The following is a 21,632-nucleotide window of genomic DNA, read 5'->3' on the forward strand; positions in this document are numbered from 1 at the left end:
CCAGGACCTAATCCATGACTGAGGCAGGGATTAGAGAAGGTCTCCAATAGGATTTTATGTAGGGACCCTTCCAGTTTGCCCCTCACTCACTAACCGTTACCATATTCTAAGACAGTAACAGTTATCTTTACAGTGGAGAAATGAACAACACAAGGAAAAGAGTTGTGCTCCAGGCAGAGTGAACTCTAGGAGCAAAGACCTAAGGCAAAAATAAAGTGGCAGAGAGAAAGCCTGTGCTCCTGGAGTTGCAGCAGGGAAAGTACTGGAAGGAGAGGTCAGAGGGGCCAACGGAGGCCAAACTACTAGGCTTTGAAAGTCATGATGAATTTGGGCAATATCAGAATGGCAATGGGCAGCCATAGATGGGTTTAAAGAGAAGAAAGATGTGATCTGATCTGTTTTAAGATAAAGATTCTGGAAACTGGGTGGGTATGAAGGACGCAAAAGTGGATACAGGAAGACCCTTTCAGAGATGAGGCAGGGCCCCCCTCCTACTCCGAGCAGCACAGCCCGCATGTCTTGGCTGCTTGGTGGTTCGCAAACCACACTGTTAGGTAAGCAGGGGTCGCTCCCAGCCCAGGAGTCCCACCTCCTTATTTGCACAAAAACTGGTAGAGTCTTCTGAGGTGAGAGAGAGAGACAGGAAGTCCCACATTCCGGGTCCAACCTTCAGTCACAGCAGGACAGGAAGACCATGCCTGCTGCTGCAGAGAAACAGGAAGTCCCATCCAAAAAGTCCTGCACAGAGCAGACCATTAGTCCTGGTCACACCTGCGTGGCTGCTCGAACAGTTTTCGGGCCACCACCTGGAGAGATGATTGGACTGGGGCTGGTGGCCTGGAAGAGAGAGAAAGGATGGGGGACTAACCTCAGGGATTACCCTGGATGCGACATGACTCATCCTTTTCTAGTGCTAGCTCTCATTATTCAGAAATTAGCAGGGTTCCCTCCATTTGCAAGGAATAAAAAAATGTCTAGCTACCCTTGAGAAAGATAAGACATGAAACAACCCAACTTTGTGGGGAAGAAGAAATTCCATCCCACTTTGGAGAGAAAATGGAAGTTTTGCCCATTTGTGTGGGCAAAGGAGAGTAAGGAGGTCCCACCTTACTCTCCTTTGGGGAAAGATTGTAATGTCACTCTTTTTTTAAAATCCATAAATGTTGAATGGGAAGCCCTGTCCAACATTTACATATTTAAAAAAGTATAAAATTTTACCAGCTTTGTAAACCAACATGTAAAGCTGGAAGAAGAGAATTCAGACCATCATAGGTCCCTGACTAAACAACAAAAAATTCCACCCTGTCGCCAGGGGTCACTGGGGCACCTGCACTCACTTGGTGAGCCCTGGTTATGCCAGCGTCCTCCATTGGGGCTTTGAGGGGCAGAGGCTGTGGGGTCTGCTCTGGGACCACGCTCTGCATCTTCTTTACTGGTGGGTGGGCCACAGACTTAAAGGTAGGGAGATACTTCTTTTTCTTGGGAGTTTCTCCTGGGGAAGAGAGAAAAAAGAGCAACAAACACGTGATTGGCTGCTCCAACATGCCAACCCAGCCAATAGCAAGGGAAGCTGGACTGAGAGGTGGAGCCTTAGTATAATTGGCTGACCGGGCGGTAAGAAGGCCAGATGGATGACCTGTAACTGCGCTAAATAACTCCGCCAGGTCTCCAATAGGATTTTATGTAGGGACCCTTCCAGTTGGCCCCTCACTCACCCTGAAAACGGCGCAGGCAGCAGATACACAGGAGAATAAGCGCGGCCAGGAGTGCCAAGCCTAGTAAGGAGCCCAGGACGATGCCAGCGATGGCTCCGGGGCTCAGGGTGGGGCCTAGAAGAGACAGAGAGAAGGATAAGGGAAGCAGAAGCGAGGCAGGGCTGGACCTGTCTCCTAAGCCTCCTGCCCCAATCCTCTCAGAACCCAGGAATTTGTGACTCAGCACTCTCAATTCATTTAACGTTTACTGAGTGACTGTGGTGTCCCTGGCATTCTACCAGGTGATGAAGATTCACTGGTGACAAACCAAGAAGTCTACTTTTGTGGGGATTAATTTTAGGAAGGAAATCAGAAACGAATGTGTAAATAAATAACATAATTACAGAGTGCACTAAGAAGAAAAATAAATGTGTTATAATAGAAATAATGGAAGAGGAGGTGACATTTAGAAAGAGTGGTGAGGAAAGGTCCTGAGGAAGTAAGATTTAAGCAGAGACCTGGAGAATAAGGAGCCAGGCATGTTAAACAAGGGGAAGGGTATTCCAAGCAGAGGGAACAGAAAATGCAAAGGCTCAGAAGTAGGGAAGAGTTTACCGTGTTCAGTGAAGGCCAGTGAGGGTAGAAGATATGGAATGAGGGAAGAAGAGGTAGAGGATGACATTAGAGGGGTTAGCGGGGGCCAGAGCCTAGGGGATCTTGTAGGAATTCATGAAAGACTTTTAAGGAGGGCAGCAGCGATATGATTTGATTTGTATGACTTTGTGTGGTGAAGAATGGGTTGTAGGAGGGCATGAGGGGACATAAAGAGACCGGGTAAATGGCTGTTGCAATCCACGCAAGAGAGGATGGTGGTGTCTGACCAGGATGGTGAGGTGGAAATGGAAAGAAATAGATGGATTAGGAAAGCATTTTGGAAGGAAAGTTAACAAGACCTGCTGGTATTTGGGATGTTGGAGGTGACTTGAGCATGTGGGCGGTGCCATTGACCAGGATTGGAAAGACTGGAGTTGTTTGGGGGAGGGGGAGCGGAAGGAGGGGACACAGTTTGGGGCAAAAACATCAAGATGTCTATTTTGGACATGTGGAGTTCCAGATGCCAGTTGGACATTCAAAGTCGAGATGTCAAGTAGGGAGGTGACTTTTCAAATGTGGAGTTCAGGAGAAAAGTCTGGGTTCTGGATCACACGTTTGAGAGTCATCTGAGTAATAACGATACTCAAGGCAATGAGAGTGGACAGAGTCCCACTGGGGAGAAATACAGGTAGAGAAGAGGTCTGAGCACTGAGCACTGAAACATCCAATACTTAGAAGTGTGGGATTATTATCCATTGAATTGTCTCCCCCCCAAAAGATATACTGACATCCTAGCCCCCAGTACCCATGAATGTGACCAATCAACTCAAGGTAAGATGATTAGGGTGTTGCACCCTAATCCAATATGACTAGTGTCCTTACAAGAAGACAGAGACACCCACAGGGAGGAGGAGGCTGGGGAGCTGGAGGCAGAAATGAGACTGATATGGCTGCCAGCCAAAGAACACCAAGGATTGACAGCCACCATCAGAAACTGGAAGAGGCAAGCAAGAATTCTACCCAGAGTCTCAGAAGGAGCATGGCCCCAGTGACATTTGGACTTCAGGTCTTCAGAGCTACGAGAGAATACGTTTCTGTTGTTCTGTCCAGTTCACGGTCCTTTGTCACGGCAGCCCCAGGAAATTAATACAGGGAGAGAGGGAGCATCCAATGAGACAGATTTAGGGAGAAGCCCAGGAGAAGGCTCCGACAGCCCAACTCACCCGCATTGTAGACCCGGCTTTGTGATGGGGTCCCTGGCAGGCCCCCCAGGGTGGGCAGGATACGCAAGGCCCATGTCCCGGGGTTCCGAGGAGGGAAGGGCACCACGGCTGACCGCTCCTGAGGCCTCAGGATGAGTAGGGAGACCCAGTCTTGGTAGGTATTGGCTCTGCCCGGGTCAGGCCCCTCTGTCCGTGCCTGGATCTCAAAACCGCTGATAAGGGCCCCACGCTCCACATCCCAAGTCAGCACTGCTGCATCCTGGGCTCTCTGCAGCCTCCATGAGGAGATGGAGGGTCCTGGAGAGACCAAGGTAGGGGTGGGATTTGTGGGTCCTAGAGGGGAGAAGGAACGGGGTTGCGGGCCTGGAGTCATGGGTCTTGGAGGAAGAGGGTCTGAAGAACCAGACTTCTGGGCTTGTGAGAGTAAGGGGCTAGGGACCTGGACTCCTGGGTGTGAGGGAGGAGGGGGCTGGAGGACCTGGACTTCTGGGTTCTGGGAAAGGACGGAACTCACCAATGAGGGTGATCTGGTTGCCCCCAGCACCCAGCGCTCCACTGCACAACACAGAGTAATTTCCCAGGTCCCAATCCAGGCTGAAGTTGCTAATGAGGAGCCTCCGCCCGTCTTGGCTGAGCCGCAGTCTCCCCCTGCCTCCTGAGGCCAGAGGCCTTCCTTCCCGTGCCCAGAATGCTCTCGAAGGTGGCTGACAGCCAGAGGCCTCCAGTGTCACCTCTGCTTTCCCTGACCGTGTCTCTTCCACCACTGGATGCAGTAACACTTCTTGAGGGGCCTCTGCAGGTGCAAGAAACCCAGTTAAGGAGGTCAAGACCTTGTCCAAGAGTCAAAGAATAAGTCCTGCCCCTTTTGGTGAGCCAGTCGCAGTGAAACCTCAGCACCCTCAGCACCGGGGCCAAAAGAGGAAGGAATGCCCATTCCCTCCCACCTTTGTTCATTCATCTGCTTTCCTTAACAAGGACTTGTTGAGTACATCCTAGAGGCCAGGTCCTAGCCTGGGAAACTCATGTTATTGTCTGCCATTTACTGCTCTGAACACGTGGGAAGGTGTCAGCCCTCTTCCTGGGTCCAGGAAAGAAATTTTGTCCCTGCCCCTATTTGAGGTTTAGGAAAAACCTGGGTCTTTCTGTAGGGTTAAAGATAAAAGGAAATCCCTTTTCCTGGAGTTGGGAAGTCCTCCTTTCTCATGTCCTAAAGGAGCTAAGAAATACCCCGTCCTCCTCCGGAAATTGGAAAGAAGTCGCACACGCTCTCACCCGGGGTGACAGTGCAGGTGCGCGTGGTCACCAGGTGTCGAGCAAAGCAGGTGACAGGGACACCGCTGAGACGGGGGTGCGCGGGGACAGTCGCCAGCAGCACAGAAGGTACCGGCCCCGCGCGGACGCCTTCAGGGAGACCCTGAAACTGCAGGGAGGCGGCAGGAACCCCGCCGGGCCACCAGCAGCGGAAGCGGAGGCTGCGTTCCTCGGGACCCCCTTCGACTGAGCACTGTGGGGACCCGGGGGGCAGATCTGTGGAGCGGGCAGAGAGACCACGAGGTCACCCTCGCCCCTCCAGCCCCGCCTCTCCGCGCGTTCCTCCCACCCCTTTTCACTTAGCCCCGCCCCCTAGGGCTGAGCGCGCCCCTCCATGCTGGCCCCGCCCCCTCCCCGGGTATCTCAGCCCCTTGCTGGTTCCACTCCTTCTCTTGGGCATCCCTGCCACTTTCACGAGGAATCTCCGCCCTTCCTTGCGGGCCTGGCGCTTCAGCTATGGCCCCGCCCTTCCATGCGGCCCCGCCCCCGCAGGAATGTAGTCCAGCCCCTTACTGGTTCCGCGCCCTCTCCTGGTCACCCCCTCCCCTGTTACAGGGCGTCTGCCCTTCGCTGACCGCCCGGTCCTCGCCGGTACCTCGCCCCTCCACCCGCCTCGGCTGCTCTCACCCGCGACGGTCAGGTTGAGCAGCGAGCGGCGGCGGCGGCCTGTGCGCTGGTTGGCGGCGAGGCAGCCGTAAGCGCCGGCGTGGCCGGGCCCGACCGCAGGCAGCAGGAGGCGCGGGCCGGCGGGCACCGCGGCCTCGGCGGGGTCCGCCAGGCTCCACGCGATGTCGGCGGGCGGCCGCGAGGCGGCGGTGCAGCGCAGGGTCACGTTGCTGCCCGCGGTGACATAGAGGGCGGGGGTGGCGTCGCGGTCTGAGGAGATGTGGACGAGCGGCGGATCCGGGCCGTCTGGGTAGAGGGAGGGGGTCGGAACCGCGGGAGTCGGGGTCACCGGGACTCATCCAGATACCCCGGAGACTGGACCTCCGGCCCCTCCTCCCCGGGGACTCAGGAGCCTGGACTCCCAGGTCCCTGCCCCCAACCCGAGGCATCCTCCAACTCACAGAAGACGCTGACGTTAGCCGCGGCCTCGGTGTGGCCGAAGGGGCTGCGGACGTGGCAAGTGTATCGAGCGTGGTCGCTGCGCACAGGGCGCGCGATGAGTAGCTGGTCGCCCTCCGCGTGGATCCGGGGCGGCTCCGCTCGCTCCGGGTCTGCTGCCTCCAGTGCGCGTCCGTTCCGGCTCCAGCTCAGCGCCCCGCGACCCGGCCCCCACCCCATGCAGCGCAACCGGAGCTCGGCCGCCCCTTCCTCTGTCTCCGGGGCCTCGGGCTGCACCGATAGCTGGGGCAGGGGCTCTGGGTGACGGGAAACGCGCTGAGGACGGAGCCTCCTGCTCCCTTGTCCCTTAGGTTCAAGACTCCACGCCCCAGCCCCCACACCCCCTACACCTAGGACTTCCAGGTGCAGTCGCACCTCCTCTTAGCCCCAGGAGTCCTCCTCTTCTCACAGACCCGAGAGTCTGAGTCTCCAGCTCTCTCCTCTGGAGAACTCAGGAGTTGAGGCCCCCAGGAGTCTTGATTCCCCAGGTCCAGCTTCCCTCTGGTGGCCCTACCTTGGCCCCTAGCCCCTTTTCTCCTCCCTCTCTCCAACTCAGAAGTCCCCTCTCCCCTGCCCAGGGACCCCTTCCTCTGGAAAGGAAACACATCCTCAGAACAGCAGTGACCTGCCCGAAGGCCTGGCAGAGCAGCCCCTACAGCCTGCATTCTGGACCTTTGAACCCACTTACCATACACACCCACGGTGAACTCCCGAATCTGCCGAGAGACCCCAGCCCGGATGACCTCGGCCGTGTAGACCCCAGCATCCTCCAGCTGGGCAGAGGCGATTTCCAGGCCCCCTCCAGCCTGGTCAAATCGTAGGCGGTCTTGGTGAGCCGGGTCCAGGCTAATCAGAGGAGCCCCTGGCCCCAGACCCCCAGCTGCCAGCACCTTGGAGCCCCGGCGCCAGACCACCAGAGGGGCAGGGGACCCAGGGCTGGGTACTGGAACCAGGGGGAGCTGGATGGTGGTCCCCACCAGCACTGCAAGAGGCCCCGCCACCTGCTGGGGAAAGCTTGCCCCTGGGGTGGTCTCTGCAGGAACGTTGGATTCCAGGCTGTTGGCAGAGATTTTAAGACCCAGATCCTCAGGGAAGAACTTTGAACCTGAGTCCTCCACAGATACTTTAGTATCGGAGACTTGAGTAGAAATGTCTGAAGCTGGGGTCTTAACAGAGAAAGAAGGTTCTGGGTCTTTGGCAGGAACTTGAGAACTCAAGATATCAGGAAATACTTGGGAACCTGGGATCCCGGAGAAGATGTTTTCCATGCCCAACTTTCTGTCTTCAGCAGAAATATTTGACCAGAAGGACCCAGGCATATCATTCGAATTCAGGGCCTCAGGAAACCATTTGGAATGGGGGATATCAGCAGTGGCTTTTGAACCTGGAGACTGATGCAGAAATTTCCAGCGGGGGGATTTGATGGAGGGAACATTCGAACCCGGGCCCTGGGAAGAGCTTTCTGAGTCAGAGATGGAATTGGTTCGCTGAACTCCAGAAGAGGCTCTGAGGGCCTCTACTCCGGAGGCTGCAGAGGAGAGGAGGGGAGGGTGTTGGGGGGCTGCTGAAAAGGGGGACTGGTGGAGAAGCAACTGAGCAGGGGACTTACCGAAGAGCAGGAAGAGTGGCAGAGCCCATGAGGTGTCCATGGTGCTGGCCGCAACTGAGAAGACACTGAAGTGAGACTCAGGGCCGACACCTGTCCCTCCAGGGACGAGTCTGACAGGACTGGTAGCTTCCTGGGCGGGGAAGGGAGCAAGACCCAGTGGGAGGTGCCAGGATCTCCCACCCCGATCTGGTCGCCCAGCAGCCCACCCCACCCCACTGGTCCTAATCAGCTGGTCCTATTTGAGGAGATGCCCAGCCTGAACCCTGACCTCCCCATCCCCAGGGGGAAGATGGTGAGAGCTGAGTTTCTGCTGGAAAGGTGGGAGCAAAGCCAGGAAGACTTCCCGAAGGAGGGTGAGGTGACTTCAGAGAGTCCCATCTCTGATGGCCTTAGCCTCAGCTAAGGCTTCCTCCTCCCCAGCCTCCTGGCCTTGGGTCCACTATGTCCTGCTGGCAACCTCAGATGCCCATGTCTGACCTTGCTACTCCTCTGCTCCAAACTCTCCCATGGCTCCCTGTTGCCCTCAGGACCAAGTCTCAAGTGGCTATCTCCCACCCAGTCATCTTTCCTGAGACCCATAGCTGCACCTACGTGTCCCCAGAGCCTCCATGCCCTGCATCCCACGTAACTCAGCATCTTCCCTCTAACCTGACCTTCCTTCTAGGGCTCTCTATCTTGTATGGTTCCACCATCTATGCAGGATCTGGGAGCCTGCCTTCCTCCTCCCTCCCCATCACTGCTGTCAGTCTCTGAATCCCATCCCTCTTGACCCCTGCATCTCTCTGCCCCATCTGTTCTTCTCTGTTCCCACCGGCCAGGCCCCAGCACAGGCCTCATCCTCTCCCTTTGCCCCCTCACCTAGCCTTCTCTCTCCAGCTTTGTTTCCTCCAGTCCGAGGAGTCTTTCTATACCCAGAGCTGCCCTGCCCCTTCCGTGCTCACAGCCCTCCCATGGCTCCCCAGCTCCCTCAGGAGACATCCAAGGAATTTCCAGACCCTGTGTGGCCTAGACCCACATACTCTATCCACTTCCTCCCTGCTCCAGCACTTATTCTTTGAACACCCTGCCATTCTTAGGCCCCAACTCTCCACTCCCAGATTTGCAGGTGCAGTTTCCTCTGCCTGGAATGCTCTCTCCCCGCCCCTCTCCAACCTGGCTAAACCACAACTTGTCCTTCAGGTCTCTTAAGAACCAAAATTGTAATTACCACTTATTATGTTCCAGGAACCATGCAAAAATGCTTCCCAGGCATTATAGGGCTGAACCCTTCTAAACGCCCTATGAGCTGGGTGTTTACAAACCAGGGGACTATGGCTCGGAGAGATCGAGGGATCTGCTGGAGGTTACACAGCCAGAGGGAGAAGCTGGGCCTCAGGCCAGGATGGTCAGGCTGCTCATTCCTTCTGAAAGCTTCTCCTCCTACCCCATGCTGCCTTCGTGCCCTTGCTTGGCTCCCAGTCCTTTGAGCTCACCCAAGCACAGTTCTTGAAAGCTGATAATGATAATGGTAATAATACATAGTGAACATTTTCTGTGTGTCACGTGTGGTTCTGAGGATGCCACATTAATTAACCCTTCAGAACCCTATGGGGCAGATTTTGTAACTTAAAGACAGCTGCAAATTCGACCCTCCTCCCATTAAGGAGCAGGGTCTTTGTCCCCTCCCCTTACATCTGGGTAGGCTCTGTGACCGCTAAACCAAGAAGTGGAAATGGCCCCGTGTTTCTGCATCTAGGCCTTGAGAGACTGGCATATTCCACTTCCTGTATCACAGAACACTACCTCTTGGAACCCAGCTGCCATCTGTGAGGAAGCTCAAGCAGCCTCATGGAGAGGAATCATGGCCCCTGGTCAACAGCCAGATTGAGCCAATAGCCCCGACCAGCTTACAGGCCACCTGACTGAGCCATCTTGGAAGTCGACCCTCTGGCCCCATTTGAGCCACCCCAAGTGATGGAGGAGAAGCAAGCTGTTCCTGCCAAGCCCTGCCCAAATTTCAGATTTATGAACAAAATAAATAACTATTGGTGTAAGCCATCAAGCAAGACAATCAGATCACAGGTATTGTTACTAACTTCACCTGATGGAAGAGGAAACCCAATCTCAGAGAGTAGGATCTTGCCAAGGATCCTCCTGGAGCCAGAGATTGACCAGGCTGAGATCTGAACCCCGGGTCTCAGGATCCAGATCCCAGGTCCTTAACCACTACACTAAGCTCTGACTGCTTTGATCGGCCAGATGAGAAAACCGAAGTTCAGAGATGGAAAGTAACTCACTCCCGGTCTCCCAGCTGGGAAGTGTGAGTAAGGGTTTGAAATCCCTAAGTCTGACTCCAGGCCCCAGCTCTTCATCGCCACACTAGGTTTGGATTGTCTGTTGCTTGTCTGTCTCCCCAACCAGCATCAGAGCTTCTGGCCTCATTCCCTCTCAAGTCTCAGCAGGGGCCTGGCACCCAGGAGTCCCCAGCAAACATTTTGCAGATGAAAGCCCATCCCCCACCACACTGAGATTTGTCTTTCAAGACTCAACTTAGATGCGGCCTCCCTGGAAAGTCTCTTTGCCCCCACAGGCCAGGTCCGATGCCCCATGTGGGCTCCCAAGTGCCCAGCGCTGCCTCAGCTTACAGCACACAGCACCACACATCACAGCTACCTTTGCCCAGGTCCATCCCCTCTTCAACATGGAAGCTTCTTGAGGGCAGGGACTGGATGTGACTCACCTGGGTCTCCAGTGTCGTCCAGCACAGGGCCTGGCTTGCAGGAAACCTAAGTAAATGTTTGTTGAATGAATCAAAGAATGGGTGTCCATGGAATGAGGTAAGAGACAGATGTTGGGAGTCATAATTTTATTGTCGAGTTTCACGGAAGGGGCTTAAATCCGCCCAATCTCCCTCAGCTTGGCCACCAGGTCCTCCGTGGTCTCCACCTTGACACCGGCCGTGCGCTGGGGCGGGTCCTCCACACTAACCACGGAAAGCTTGGAGGACAGGTCCACACCCAAGTCCCCGGCCTTGAGCACCTCGATCTTCTTCTTCTTGGCTTTCTACACACAGGAAGCCACGGTTCCCAGGACTGCTGAAGCCCCAGCCCACCCTCCTGCAGCCCCTTCCATAGTGCATGTCCGCAGATCCATGCCCACTGGCTGAACCCTTCTGGACCTACCCACTGGCCAGGACACGTGTGTGACTTCTGGCTGTGGACAATTCCTGGGAAGCCCCCGCTATTGTGGGAATCCGCCAGCTTGGGAAGCTTTTCACTGGCTGAAATGAACTGGCAAACTCATCCTTCCAGCAGTAATAACTCACTGGACTTTTGCCCAAGCGGACCCACTGAACTCTCCCTATTGGCTGAGATGACCCAACAAATCCTCCTCATTTGGCTAGGTTTCACAATGAACTATTCTTGTTGGTTGGAATGACAAGAGGAACCATTTTTTATTGTCCAACGAAGCCTTTCTATTGGTTGAGGTAAACAGCAAACTGTCCCTATTAGCCAAAACAGCCCCTGTGGACTATCGTTATTGGCAGAAATGACCCAGTGAGGCCTCTCTGTTAGCCGAAATGACCAGTGATTCCTTCCTTTTGATGAGATGTCCCTTGGATCTTATCTACTCCCATCTGACCACCAGGGAGGCGCTGGGCCTGCAATATTGACCCACTCCCAGACTCTTAGTGACTTTCACTCCCAGATCCTCAGTGACCACCCCACGCGCAGACCATCAGTGACCCATCTGCCAAGTGCTCACCATGATGTTGGGCAGTGTGGCATATCGGGGCTCATTGAGCCGCAGGTCGGCGGTCACCACAGCAGGCAGCTTCAGGCGCAGGGTCTCCAGGCCCCCATCAATCTCCCGCTCCACTTTCACCTTGTCTCCTTCCAGTGTCAGCTGGGAGGCGAAGGTGCCCTGGGGAGGGATAGCGTGGGGGGAATAAGCACATGAATTCAGGGCCGGCCCGGAGCAGTCCTCCTCAGGCCACTAGACTCACAGAGGAGAGAATGCATGAGAACAGAAGAAGGAGCATCTTGCAATATGACCTATAGACACTGAGTTCCAAAACAGGAGGAAGCCACAGAAAGATCTCACAAAATCTAGGAAGGGCCACACTGGCTGCTCTGAAAAGCCATCTTTGCATTGTTCCTGTGTCTGGCTCCCCGCTCGCCGCAGCCACGTCCGCCACGCACCTCTCCCGCCACCACTGTGGACTCAGGCAGCTTTAGAGTTCTCGGACTCGCGCTTTCTTTTTAATCCGCTGCTTAGGATCACCGGCGTGCCCTACCATGTCAGAGGCAGCCGAGGACACCAGCTCCGAGGTCACCACCCAGGACTTAAAGGAGAAGAAGGAAGTTGTGGAGGAGGCAGAACATGGAACTAATGGGAACGCTAATGAGGAAAATGGGAGCAGGAGGTTGACAATGAGGTAGACGAAGAAGAGGAAGGAGGAAAGGAGGAGGAGAGGGAGGAAGAAGAGGAGGAAGTGGAGGAGGAGGAGGGTGATGGTGGAGAAGAGGGTGAAGATGAGGAGGCTGAGCTACGAGCAAGCAGGCAGCTGAGGACGATGAGGATGGCGATGCTGACACCAAGAAGCAGAAGACGGATGAAGATGACTAGACAGCAAAAAAGGAAAAGTTAAACTTAAAAAAAAAAAAAAGGCCGCCGTGACCTACTTACCTTGCACTTTCAGTCTCAGAATCTGAACATGGTCACCTTCGGGTAGAGTCCTGCCCGCCGGCCTGCCCACCATGGGCAGTGCCACCCGCAGACGATGACACACGCTCTCCACCACCCAACCAAAACCACAACGGGAATTTGCAACAGGGGAGGAAAAAAGAACCCAAACTGCCAAGGCCCTGTTTTCCTTAAAAGGACTTTAAAAAGGAAACTTTGCTTGTATTTTTTATTTACATTTTATATTTTTGTACATATTGTTAGGGGTCAGCCATTTTTAATGATCTTGTGATGACCGAACCAGACTTAGGAGCATTCTCTGTCCTACTTCTGACTTTACTTGTGGTGTGATCATGTTCATTATAATCTCAAAGGAGAAAAAAAAAACCTTGTAAAAAAAAAAAAAAAACAACAACAGCAACAAAAAATCTTATTCTGAGCATTCCAGTAACTTTTTTTGTGTATGTACTTAGCTGTACTATAAGTGGTTGGTTTGTATGAGATGGTTAAAAAGGCCAAAGATAAAAGGATTCTTTTTTTCTTTTTTCCTATGAAGTTGCTGTTTATTTATTATTATTATTAATTTTTCTGGCCTGTTTGAGGTATGTGTGAAACAATGTTGTCCAACAATAAACCGAAATTTTATTTTGCTGAGTTATTCTAACAAGAATGACAAAAACGTCTAGGAAGGGTGTCTTTCCTTTCCCTGGAAGCCAAGGTGTAGGTCCTACCACCCTGAAGCTGCCAGTTAGGTCTCCCTTAATGATAATGAATATGCACTGAATATAAGGCACCGTTCTAAGCAACGGAAACGTAGTAAGTCAGCAGAACTCGACGAGGGAAATGGTATCCCCACACGACAAATGAGGAAACTGAGGTAGAGACAGGCTCAAAGACGTGCCCACTGTCACCTACAGCTGACAAATCTGAAAGCGAGCAGTCTGGTTCTAGGCTCCATGTCATGCTGTCACCGACCCCCCCATTCTGTCCCCAAGTGGCCCCTTCAAGGACCCTCTGCAGGGCTGACAGCAGCCGCATGTGTCACCTCCACCCTCAAAATGTCCTCTGGGGTCTCATCGTCTTCGCTCAGTGCACCCACTGGTAAGGCCCCTTGCCCCTTAGTCCTGAATCATTTTCTGATGTGACCTACACCCTCTTTGTCTAACCAATCTGTTCTCTCCATTCACTTACTTGCTGGAAAAGTCTTTCAGGTCTCAGTTGGAATGTCCCATTATTCCCAGTCTCCTCCGAGTGCCCTGAGTCTGGCTTTGGGGACACACCGTGAACACAAACAACAAGGCCCCAGCTTTTGTGGGCACTTACCCTGGCAGGGAAAGCCACCAGTAACCAAGTGAACACACACTTGCCACTGGCCATGTGTGGCTCCTGAGCACATAAAATATGGCTGCTGTGATTGACGGAAGGCAGAATTTTTTATTTCATTTAATTATTTTAAATTTAAAAGCCAATAAGCAAGATACATTATCAGCATTGTGGTGATGGCTTCATGGGTGTATACAGGTGTCAAAGCTTATCAAATTGTACACTTTAAGTGTGTGCAGTTTATTAAGGCCAGTTATACCTCAATAAAGCTGTTTAGAAAAATGATACTCGATGCAGTTATTGGAAAACACTTAAGTCTGTTTGGAACAACTGGGGTGTAGGAATCTACTTGTTCAGCTATGAATTTTAGGAATCTAGTGAAGTATTCCTGATGGAAATTTACCATCTGAATTGAGATGTGCTGTCAATATAATATTCACTGGCTTTCAAAATTTTTGTATAAAAAGAAAAAAGAATGTACAATAGTTCAATATTTTTATATTGATCACATACATATTGAAATGATATTTTAGATATATTGGGTTAAAGAAAATATCATTAAAATTAATTTGCCTGTTAGTACTTCTTTAATGTGGCTATGAAAAAATTTTAATTACCAATGTGGCTTGCTTGCATTTCTGTTGGACTGGCACAAGCGAGGATTGGGGGACCTGGAGTTTGGAATGGGCATGAGTATTTCACAGAGGGTAAGCAAGGAAGGCCTCTTTGAAGAAGTGATATCTGAGAGGTCTCTACCTGAAGGAAGGGAGTGAAAAGCCCTGAGGAAATCTAAGGGAACCGTGTTCCAGGCTGAGGGAACAGCAAGTACAAACGCCCTGAGGCAGGAATGAGTTTGGAGTGGTTGAGGAGCAGCAGGCCTGGAGGGGCTGGAGCACATGAGGGCCTGGAAGAGGCCCAGTGTCCTGGCTGGGTGCTCCTCCGTCCTACGCGTTGGAGTAACCATCCTGCTTTACCTGCCTCCCCCCAGAACGTCAGGGACAGGGCGGGTGTGTCCTAAGCTCCAGGCCTGGCCCTCAGCAGGTGCACCCCACTCCAGCCTCACCTGTGGCCAGTCCAGAAAGCCGGCTGTCATTTGCCCCGTCTGGTTACAGTCATCATCGATGGCCTGAATGGGGACAAAGAGGAGACTATGACAATGGGGCATCTCAGACACAATGGGGGCCTTTGAACAAGAGCAGGCAAATGTTTTCTACACTGGCTCAGACAGTAAATATCAGTCACAGCAACCCAACTCTGTTATAGTGCACGAGCAGCCAGACAATACGTGTCTACATAAACAAATGGGTGTGGTGGCACGTCAACAAAACTTTATTTACAAAATCAGTGGTGGCAAAAGTCAGTTTGCTGACTCCTGGTCTAGAATGATCCCATCCCTTCACATGGGCCCAGAGACAGACAGTCACTCGTCCAGGGCACATGAGAGCACCTGGTATCCCCGATGCTAAATACTTGCCTAATTTAAATATTCACAGAAGCCTCCAGGGAGCCAGGCCCTGGGAAGGCCACACTGGGAAGTGAATAAACAGGATCTGGACCAATAAGAACATTCTATCCACAACCCCAGTGATTGGGTCAGGGATGAGCATGTGATTCCAGCTGGACCCTTGGGAAAGAGGCCCTTTTCTTTCTGCTAGGGTCACTGGGCTGGTGGGATGTGAGCCTAGAGATGCAGAGAGTGAAGTCAAGACAGAGAAGCATATCGTATAAGACCCTGGATCAAGCTATGCCTGAAGCTTGCCTTACATAAGCTAATAAGTTTGCTTTTTGGCTTAAGCCAGTTTGAGTTGTGATTCTGCCACTTATAACAAAGCGTCCTGACCAGTTCACCCAGCATCTCCCCAGCTGGAGACCCAGGCCCCAGAAACTGTTCCTAACAACTAGGACAGGCAGGACATCAGAGTCTGAGACCCACCACCAAATGCAGAGGGATTCAACAAGCTGTGCCACCAGCACCCATATCCTGGGGAGCTGGTGTGAGACCTGGGGCTCCCGAGCCCCACCCAGACCATGCCTTTTTGGCCTGTTCTCTGGTTAGGCCCTATGCCTCAGTTTGCTGATTTGTACTGACTCCCCTGCTGTCATCTTTCGCTTTCTCTGTTTTCTACTGCCTGACCTAGGCAGGCCACCCAATGACTTACTAGGACCCATCAGCCTCCCCATCTCCCCAGGGACTAAGCCAGCCCTTTGGAATCCCTGTCTCTCCCCATTGGGGCTCCAGTTCTTTCTCTGAGTCTTGCTGACATCTCTGCGCCCTTCTCCCCTTGCTGTCTCTGACCTTCTTTCTCAGCGTCCTGATCTCCCGATCCCTGTGTGTCTGAGGCTCTTCCAATGGCCGGCCCCTCTCTGCCGCTCCCCTGGGTGAGGCCACGAGGTCTGCCCTCAGATGGAAGGGTAGCCCTGGCATTCATTCCTATGGGAATGAATGAGCGCCAACGCACGGCAGCCTCGCCTGGGAGTGCCATGTGCTAAGGAAGGTCTAGTTGAATCTTCGCGCCAGCACACTGTTACTGCCCGCGCTCCTCCCCAAATTCCTGGCCTCTGGTCTCTCCCCTTCCAGTCCATTCCACATGCATCGAGAGCTGGTCCCAGCCCTTTCCTGCTCACTGATCTCCCTTGGCTCCCCAGCGCCTTCCCAAAGGCTCAGATCTCTGTTTAAGCCCAGGCTTCAGTCCTGAACCCAGGATGTCTCCCCACCTGTCCCCCTGGGCCCTCCACACTTCCTCTCACCTGTTCTTCCAGGGTTTCCCTCCCTGTGCCTCCAAAGCAGATCCTAGTACCATCCCCGCTCCTGCCTCCCTGTTACTCCCTAGGAGGACAGAGCCCTGCAGCCATCTGTCTCTCGGCTCTGTCCCTCTGTCCTGTTGGCCTTGGCCCGGGCCTCCTTTTCTTCCAGGTGGACTATCATAATGGCCTCTAGGGCTTCAATCTCCCCCCACAGGACCACAAGGCGTCTTTCTCAGGCCCGTAGTGACCCTGCCCTGTCTGCTCAAACTCTCTAGTGGGGGGACAGCAAAGCCACAACCTGCTCAGCCTGAGACACCTGAACCCCAGGCCTGAGTCACCTGCAGCCTCACCTCATGCCCCTCCCTCCAATCCTGAGCAGGGTAGAAGCGAAATGTGGGGAGGGGCTGGGCACACCCACCTGTTTGCCTAGCAGCACCAGGTTCACCTTCTCCTTCTCCACCAGCTTGGCCAGGACCCGGGCTACCTGCAGGGGACCGAGGCGATCTGCCTCTGCGGCGGGCACCTCCACATGGATCCCTCGGTCTGCGCCCATGGCCAGAGCGGTGCGAATGGTCTCCTGCCAAGGACAGAAGGGGCTCGACATGGCTTCTAGCCCCGGGGGACCCAGGATCTGATCCTCAGCCCCCTCCTCCCTCAGGCCCAGGAGTCCAAACCCTAGCACCCCTCCTGGGACCCTGAGCACCTGGCACTGGGCAGGCCCGCAGCTGACAGCGATGACCTCTTTCACCAGCTTCTTCTCCTTGAGCCGCACGGCCTCCTCCACGGCGATCTCACAGAAGGGGTTCATGGAGTGCTTCACGCCATCTGTGACCACACCTGTCTTGTCAGGCTTCACCCGGATCTGCCCAGCCAGGAGGGGAAGGGACAGGGTCACGGGGAAGCAGGAGAGAAGGAAAGGGCACGGGGCCAACCCACGCACAGGCTGAATGGAGACAACAGGGACCTGGAGAGGTCCCACAGCTCCAGGGACAGAACGGGGTGAGAACCCACAGTTGGGTGGAGGGTCGCCCTCTCACCCTCTCATTCAGACATTCCCTAAGCACCAGGGACATTTAACATGCTTATCCCGACTCTGTCGCTGCTCCTTGGGCCTGAAGGAGTGTTTCTTAAAGTTCTGTTTAACATAACCCACAGTGAGAAATACATTTGATGATATTCCCAAATGTATCATATACATAGCATATGTTAAAATATAAACAGCACAGCAATGTGAGGTTTGCTACGCGATACTTACCCTTACTTCATACACTATACCCTGACATTTTCTGTTGGATTTTCCTTTTTCATTTCATGATCAACATGTGGTCACAACCTACTTTGAAAAACACCAGCATCAAAGGCCTCTCTCAGCCACACGAGCAAGGGAGGGGGGCAAGCAAACCTTTCCTCACACGGTGTGTCTTCACTGAGCGCCGACTGTGGCCTGGCCCTGAGCTGGGCAACGTCGTTCCGGATTCTCGGTGGAAAAAATTGGGAAAATGGCAAGAGTGGAACTGAGTAGGCAGCTGGGCAGCCGTGAGTTACTGAAATAGGAGATGACAGTGGCTGAGACAGCTGTGACAGTGGGGGTGGAGGAGTGAGTGGGTCAGAAAGGTCTGTGGAGGTGCAACTGACAGAGCTTGGCACTAGGTGGGGAGCTGGGGGAGGTGAGAGGGGAGAGTCCAGCAAGACTCTCGGGTTTCTGGTGGGTGCTTAGTACAGCGGGGAGCACTAGGAGGAGCCAGCCGTGCCGAGCGCAGGGGGCGCGAGGGGGGGCAAAGCCATGCGCTCCCAGAACCAAGAGAAGTGGCTGGTCAGGGATAGGCCCAGACATGGAAACAGGTTTTCTGGGGCCCGAAGTTTCCATTCTTTGGAGGGTCCTCTTTAACAAAGTGAACACCACATCACCAAATCATGGACACAAAATTGTTCCAACCTCTCGCTGGGCCTTGAGAGAAGCCCTGAAGGTTAAGCCTCATCAGCCTCATGGAACACGGGTCCTTGGCCAGAGCTTGGGTTGCCAAATACCTATTAATACCCTAAACACACACACACACACACTGAGCAGAACATTTGTTAGGTTTTGAATAAATGACCAAATAAACCTCCGTTACTATTACCACCACTAATGCTCACTGAGTGCCCGCCAACACTTACCATGTGCTAGGCATGGTTTAAGACCTTATTTAGTCTTCATTACAACCTAATAAAGGAGGTACTATCATTTTCCCCATTGTACAGAGGAGGAAAATGAGACTAAGTAGCTAAGCAACTCCCCAAGGTCGCACAGCAGAGAGCAGACCTGGGTGGCCGGGATCAAAGTCCACACCCGGAACCATTCTAGCAGTGTACCTGCTGTCTGAGATGGCAGTGCCTACATCACAGACTGTCCCCCCTCGCCCCCCTAGAGTTCAAATACTGGAAGGGGAGACGGTCACGACAGCAAGAAATCAGAAAACTATACCATGAGTTACAAAGTGATAAAAGTATGGGGATGGGGGAAAACATAGCAAGGAAGCAGAGAAGGCCTGTGAGGGCTGCGATGTCAAGTAAGTGACCAGGGATGGCGGCACAAATGTGACCTCTGAGCAAAGACTGGAAGGAGGTGAGGGAGGGAACACAGAGGTGGGTCAGAGCCAGCATTCCCTGAAAAGAACTTCCAGTTAGTGTGTGTGTGTGTGTGTGTGTGTGTGTGTGTCATCTGGGTAAACAGAGGATCCCAACCCAGTGTGGGGAGGGCTGAGAAAGGCAAGCCCGGGGAATGCAGGAGCACCCAAGGACGCACCAAGGTAGCCTGAGGGGGTGGAATGGGGCCTTTCTGGAGGAGGGTGATGCCAGCGAATCACTAAACTTTGCTACAACGATGGGTCAGAGTTAGACAGGACAAGACAGCGATGAGAAGCAGAGGTTGGAGGGTAAGGCGGGAAGGGTGCCCAGGTAGAAGGCACAGCAGGGGACAAAGGCCCAAGGCAAAAAGCAGCCTGCTCTGCCAGGAAAGTACAAACCAGCTGGAGCTACGGAAGCACAAAGGGTGAGGAAAAGGGGGAAGGTGGATGGCTGGACCATAAAGGGTCTCAAACACCAGGCTAAGGGGTAGGACTTTGTCCTGAGGGTGCTGGGGAGCCACTGGAGGACTCTGAGCAGGGGAGGGGCAGGGTCAGGTTCAGGGAGACCCCTTAAGGTAGGGAGGGTTCACACCGGAAGGAAGAGACTGGGAGATCAGGAGATTGGGGCAAGGGTCCAGGTGGGAGATGAGGCCTAAACTCTGGAGCCGTGAGGGTGAAGAAGAAGAAATAGGGCAGAGAGGTGGCGAGGGCAGGAGAGACGGGGCTGAGAGCGCATGTGCTGTGGGAGGCGAGGGGAGGACAGGTGCCTGGGGTCACTCCTCTTGTGGGGCACACACACACCGGAGGCACTCCTGCGCCAGGCCCTGTGCTGGGTGATGCTGGGACCCACAGCTGAGTCAAAGGTGGGCCTGCCTAGTGGGGGAGACCGGTACAACCCCAGATACCTCAGGTCAGGGACCAGTGATGAGGCTGGATCGGGGCTGACACAGGCCCAGGGGGCTGTGGAGCCTAAAAGAACAGAGGCTCGAGGAAACCAGGAGCGACAGGTGCAAGGACCCCGAGAGGAGCACATCTCAAAAAGCCTGAAGGTAACAGCCCTGCCATATGCTGCCAGAGCTGTCATGAGGCCCAGGGGCTACTGAGTGGACATGGGGGGAGCACAGGCTGCAGCAGGACTTGCCTGCGTGTCAATCCCGACTGCCCACGCCTAGCTGGATGACCTGGCAAGTAAGAGAACCTCCACGGGCCTCAGTTTCCTCACCTGTCCGACAGGACTAATAACATCTAGATATGACAAGGGCTGAACGGCTTAATCCCAGTAAAGGACTTGAATGCTGCCTGGTGAACGGTTAAGCACTCACTAAATGTGACCTGTTATAATCACTGAATGTTCCTGCGGGCCTGGCTCCTGGCTCCTCCTCCCCGCTACACACCCCACCCTGGCAGGGGCCAGTTCCACCCACGAGGCCTCTAACATTCCAAGCCTCGTGCTGGGCCAGGCTTGGGGACATGGAGGCAGGCTTCCAGTCCGGGGGGACAGGCACGAATGGACCGTCACCCCTTGTCTGGTGTAGGCCAAGTACCGACAGAAAGTGGCCTGTGAGACTGTGTGTGATTAGCCTCTGCCCACACCAGCTTCTCTCCTGGAGACAGGCCTGGCCCTAAGAGACGTTGTCCCCCAGCTGTCGCACGGAGCTGTGAGCCATTCCACCAACTCATGCCTGGCTTTCCTCTCCAGCAAACACTTCTCCGTGCCTGCCTAGCTCTCAGGGCGCCTCACTCACCCTATAGCTACCAGGGTGAAAGATAGCTCCTGGATTCTCTCCGCGTGCTGTCACCGCGGACACCTCCGGCCAGGGGCCAGGGCTGCACTGTGACAGTCGGCTGGGTTGGCAATGCAGCCGAGGGGGTGACAGCGTGGCTTGTGTGCAAAGCTCTCACTGGGGTGAGGAGTCAGAGGACCGGTATGGGAATCGCGGCTCTGCCCCTTCCCGGCTGAGTGACCTCTCTGTGCCTCAGTTTCTCCGTGTGTTAAACAGCGACCGTGACTCCTCCAGAAGATAAGAAATACAGAAAGTAACTCGTCCTGCGCGCAATGACTAAGACAGCGAGTCCAGCACCGGGGGAGAAGGGAACGGGGTCATAACCCTAGACGTACCGGGTTTGAGTGAGGAGCGATTGGACGTCAGGACCTCACAGTCTTTGATCTTTGCCCTCAGATGTGACTTTGACGTTTGGGGGAAGCGTAGTGGCAGAGATCAGAGGTTACAAGAGGACCCCCCCACACAGTGTGCACTCGTGATCCCAGAAGCACACCGCCGCGGGGCACAGGGGTGAGGGAGAGGGGAGCCCGGTCACCTTCACGGCGAAGTCTATGACCCTCTTGACAGCAACGAGCGCACGCAGCTCCGCCATCTTCCTGCCGCAGCCACCTGCGGGGGTCAGGCGGCACCTTCAGCCTCAGGGTCCGGACGACCCGCCTCCGTCCTTTTCTGCGCATGCGCCCCGAGCCGCTAGCCAGTCAACCGCTGCGGTGGACGCCTCTGCCCCGACAGAGGACCAATCGGAAGGCCGGAGTGAGGGAGGTGTGGCGAGCGGAGAGAGGCGGAACCCGGAGGGGAAGGGACCGGGGCTGTGAGAAGGGGGCGTGGCCAGGAACTAGGGGAAAGGTCGTTCCGCGGCGGGGAGGCGCCCTTGGAGTGCAACTCCTAAGCGTCCTTAACTTTTCTCGGCGTCCTGGGATCTACCCCTTCCCCCGGTTCTTTGCCTCTTCTCGCCTCATTAAGTCGAAGTGCCT

The 21,632-nt window shown here is 54.2% G+C and overlaps 2 protein-coding genes and 1 pseudogene across 4 annotated transcripts; 1 reads left to right on the plus strand and 2 right to left on the minus strand.

Moving 5' to 3' along the window:
- Positions 1-30: 30 nt before the first annotated feature.
- On the minus strand, positions 31-10,372 carry VSIG10L (V-set and immunoglobulin domain containing 10 like). Its single transcript, XM_081031252.1, has 11 exons — positions 10,255-10,372; positions 7,536-7,665; positions 6,615-7,454; positions 5,890-6,183; positions 5,450-5,734; positions 4,784-5,038; positions 4,026-4,304; positions 3,512-3,808; positions 1,716-1,829; positions 1,338-1,492; positions 31-837 (listed from the first exon to the last, which is right to left on the minus strand). Exons 2-11 carry the CDS (start codon positions 7,573-7,575, stop codon positions 766-768), a joined length of 2,631 nt encoding a protein of 876 aa, XP_080887378.1. The 5' UTR covers positions 7,576-7,665; positions 10,255-10,372; the 3' UTR covers positions 31-765.
- Positions 10,349-21,333, minus strand: ETFB (electron transfer flavoprotein subunit beta). Of its 2 annotated transcripts, none has more exons than XM_081031250.1 (6): positions 21,194-21,333; positions 16,972-17,130; positions 16,687-16,845; positions 14,587-14,649; positions 11,280-11,438; positions 10,349-10,577 (listed from the first exon to the last, which is right to left on the minus strand). In XM_081031250.1, exons 1-6 carry the CDS (start codon positions 21,248-21,250, stop codon positions 10,407-10,409), a joined length of 768 nt encoding a protein of 255 aa, XP_080887376.1. In that variant the 5' UTR covers positions 21,251-21,333; the 3' UTR covers positions 10,349-10,406. The 2 variants fall into 2 exon arrangements, with proteins under 2 accessions (XP_080887376.1, XP_080887377.1); XM_081031251.1 differs by having other exon boundaries at positions 20,994-21,319.
- LOC308489712 lies at positions 11,445-14,454 on the plus strand (annotated as a pseudogene). The gene has a single exon. The product of its transcript is annotated as an uncharacterized misc_RNA (transcript).
- Positions 21,334-21,632: the final 299 nt, after the last annotated feature.

The sequence above is a fragment of the Rhinolophus hipposideros genome, assembly GCF_964194185.1.
Source record: "Rhinolophus hipposideros genome assembly, chromosome: 21".
NCBI lineage: Eukaryota > Metazoa > Chordata > Mammalia > Chiroptera > Rhinolophidae > Rhinolophus > Rhinolophus hipposideros.

Coding starts and splice junctions, on each gene's coding strand:
- VSIG10L (XM_081031252.1), bottom strand. CDS start 7,575: ATGGACACCTCATGGGCTCTGCCACTCTTCCTGCTCTTCG. Junction 7,455..7,535: donor GCCACTCTTCCTGCTCTTCG/GTAAGTCCCCTG, acceptor TCTCCTCTGCAG/CCTCCGGAGTAGAGGCCCTC. Junction 5,735..5,889: donor GGCTAACGTCAGCGTCTTCT/GTGAGTTGGAGG, acceptor CCCTCTACCCAG/ACGGCCCGGATCCGCCGCTC.
- ETFB (XM_081031250.1), bottom strand. CDS start 21,250: ATGGCGGAGCTGCGTGCGCTCGTTGCTGTCAAGAGGGTCATAGACTTC. Junction 17,131..21,193: donor TCATAGACTTCGCCGTGAAG/GTGACCGGGCTC, acceptor CTGGCTGGGCAG/ATCCGGGTGAAGCCTGACAA. Junction 10,578..11,279: donor CCACACTGCCCAACATCATG/GTGAGCACTTGG, acceptor TCCTGTGTGTAG/AAAGCCAAGAAGAAGAAGAT.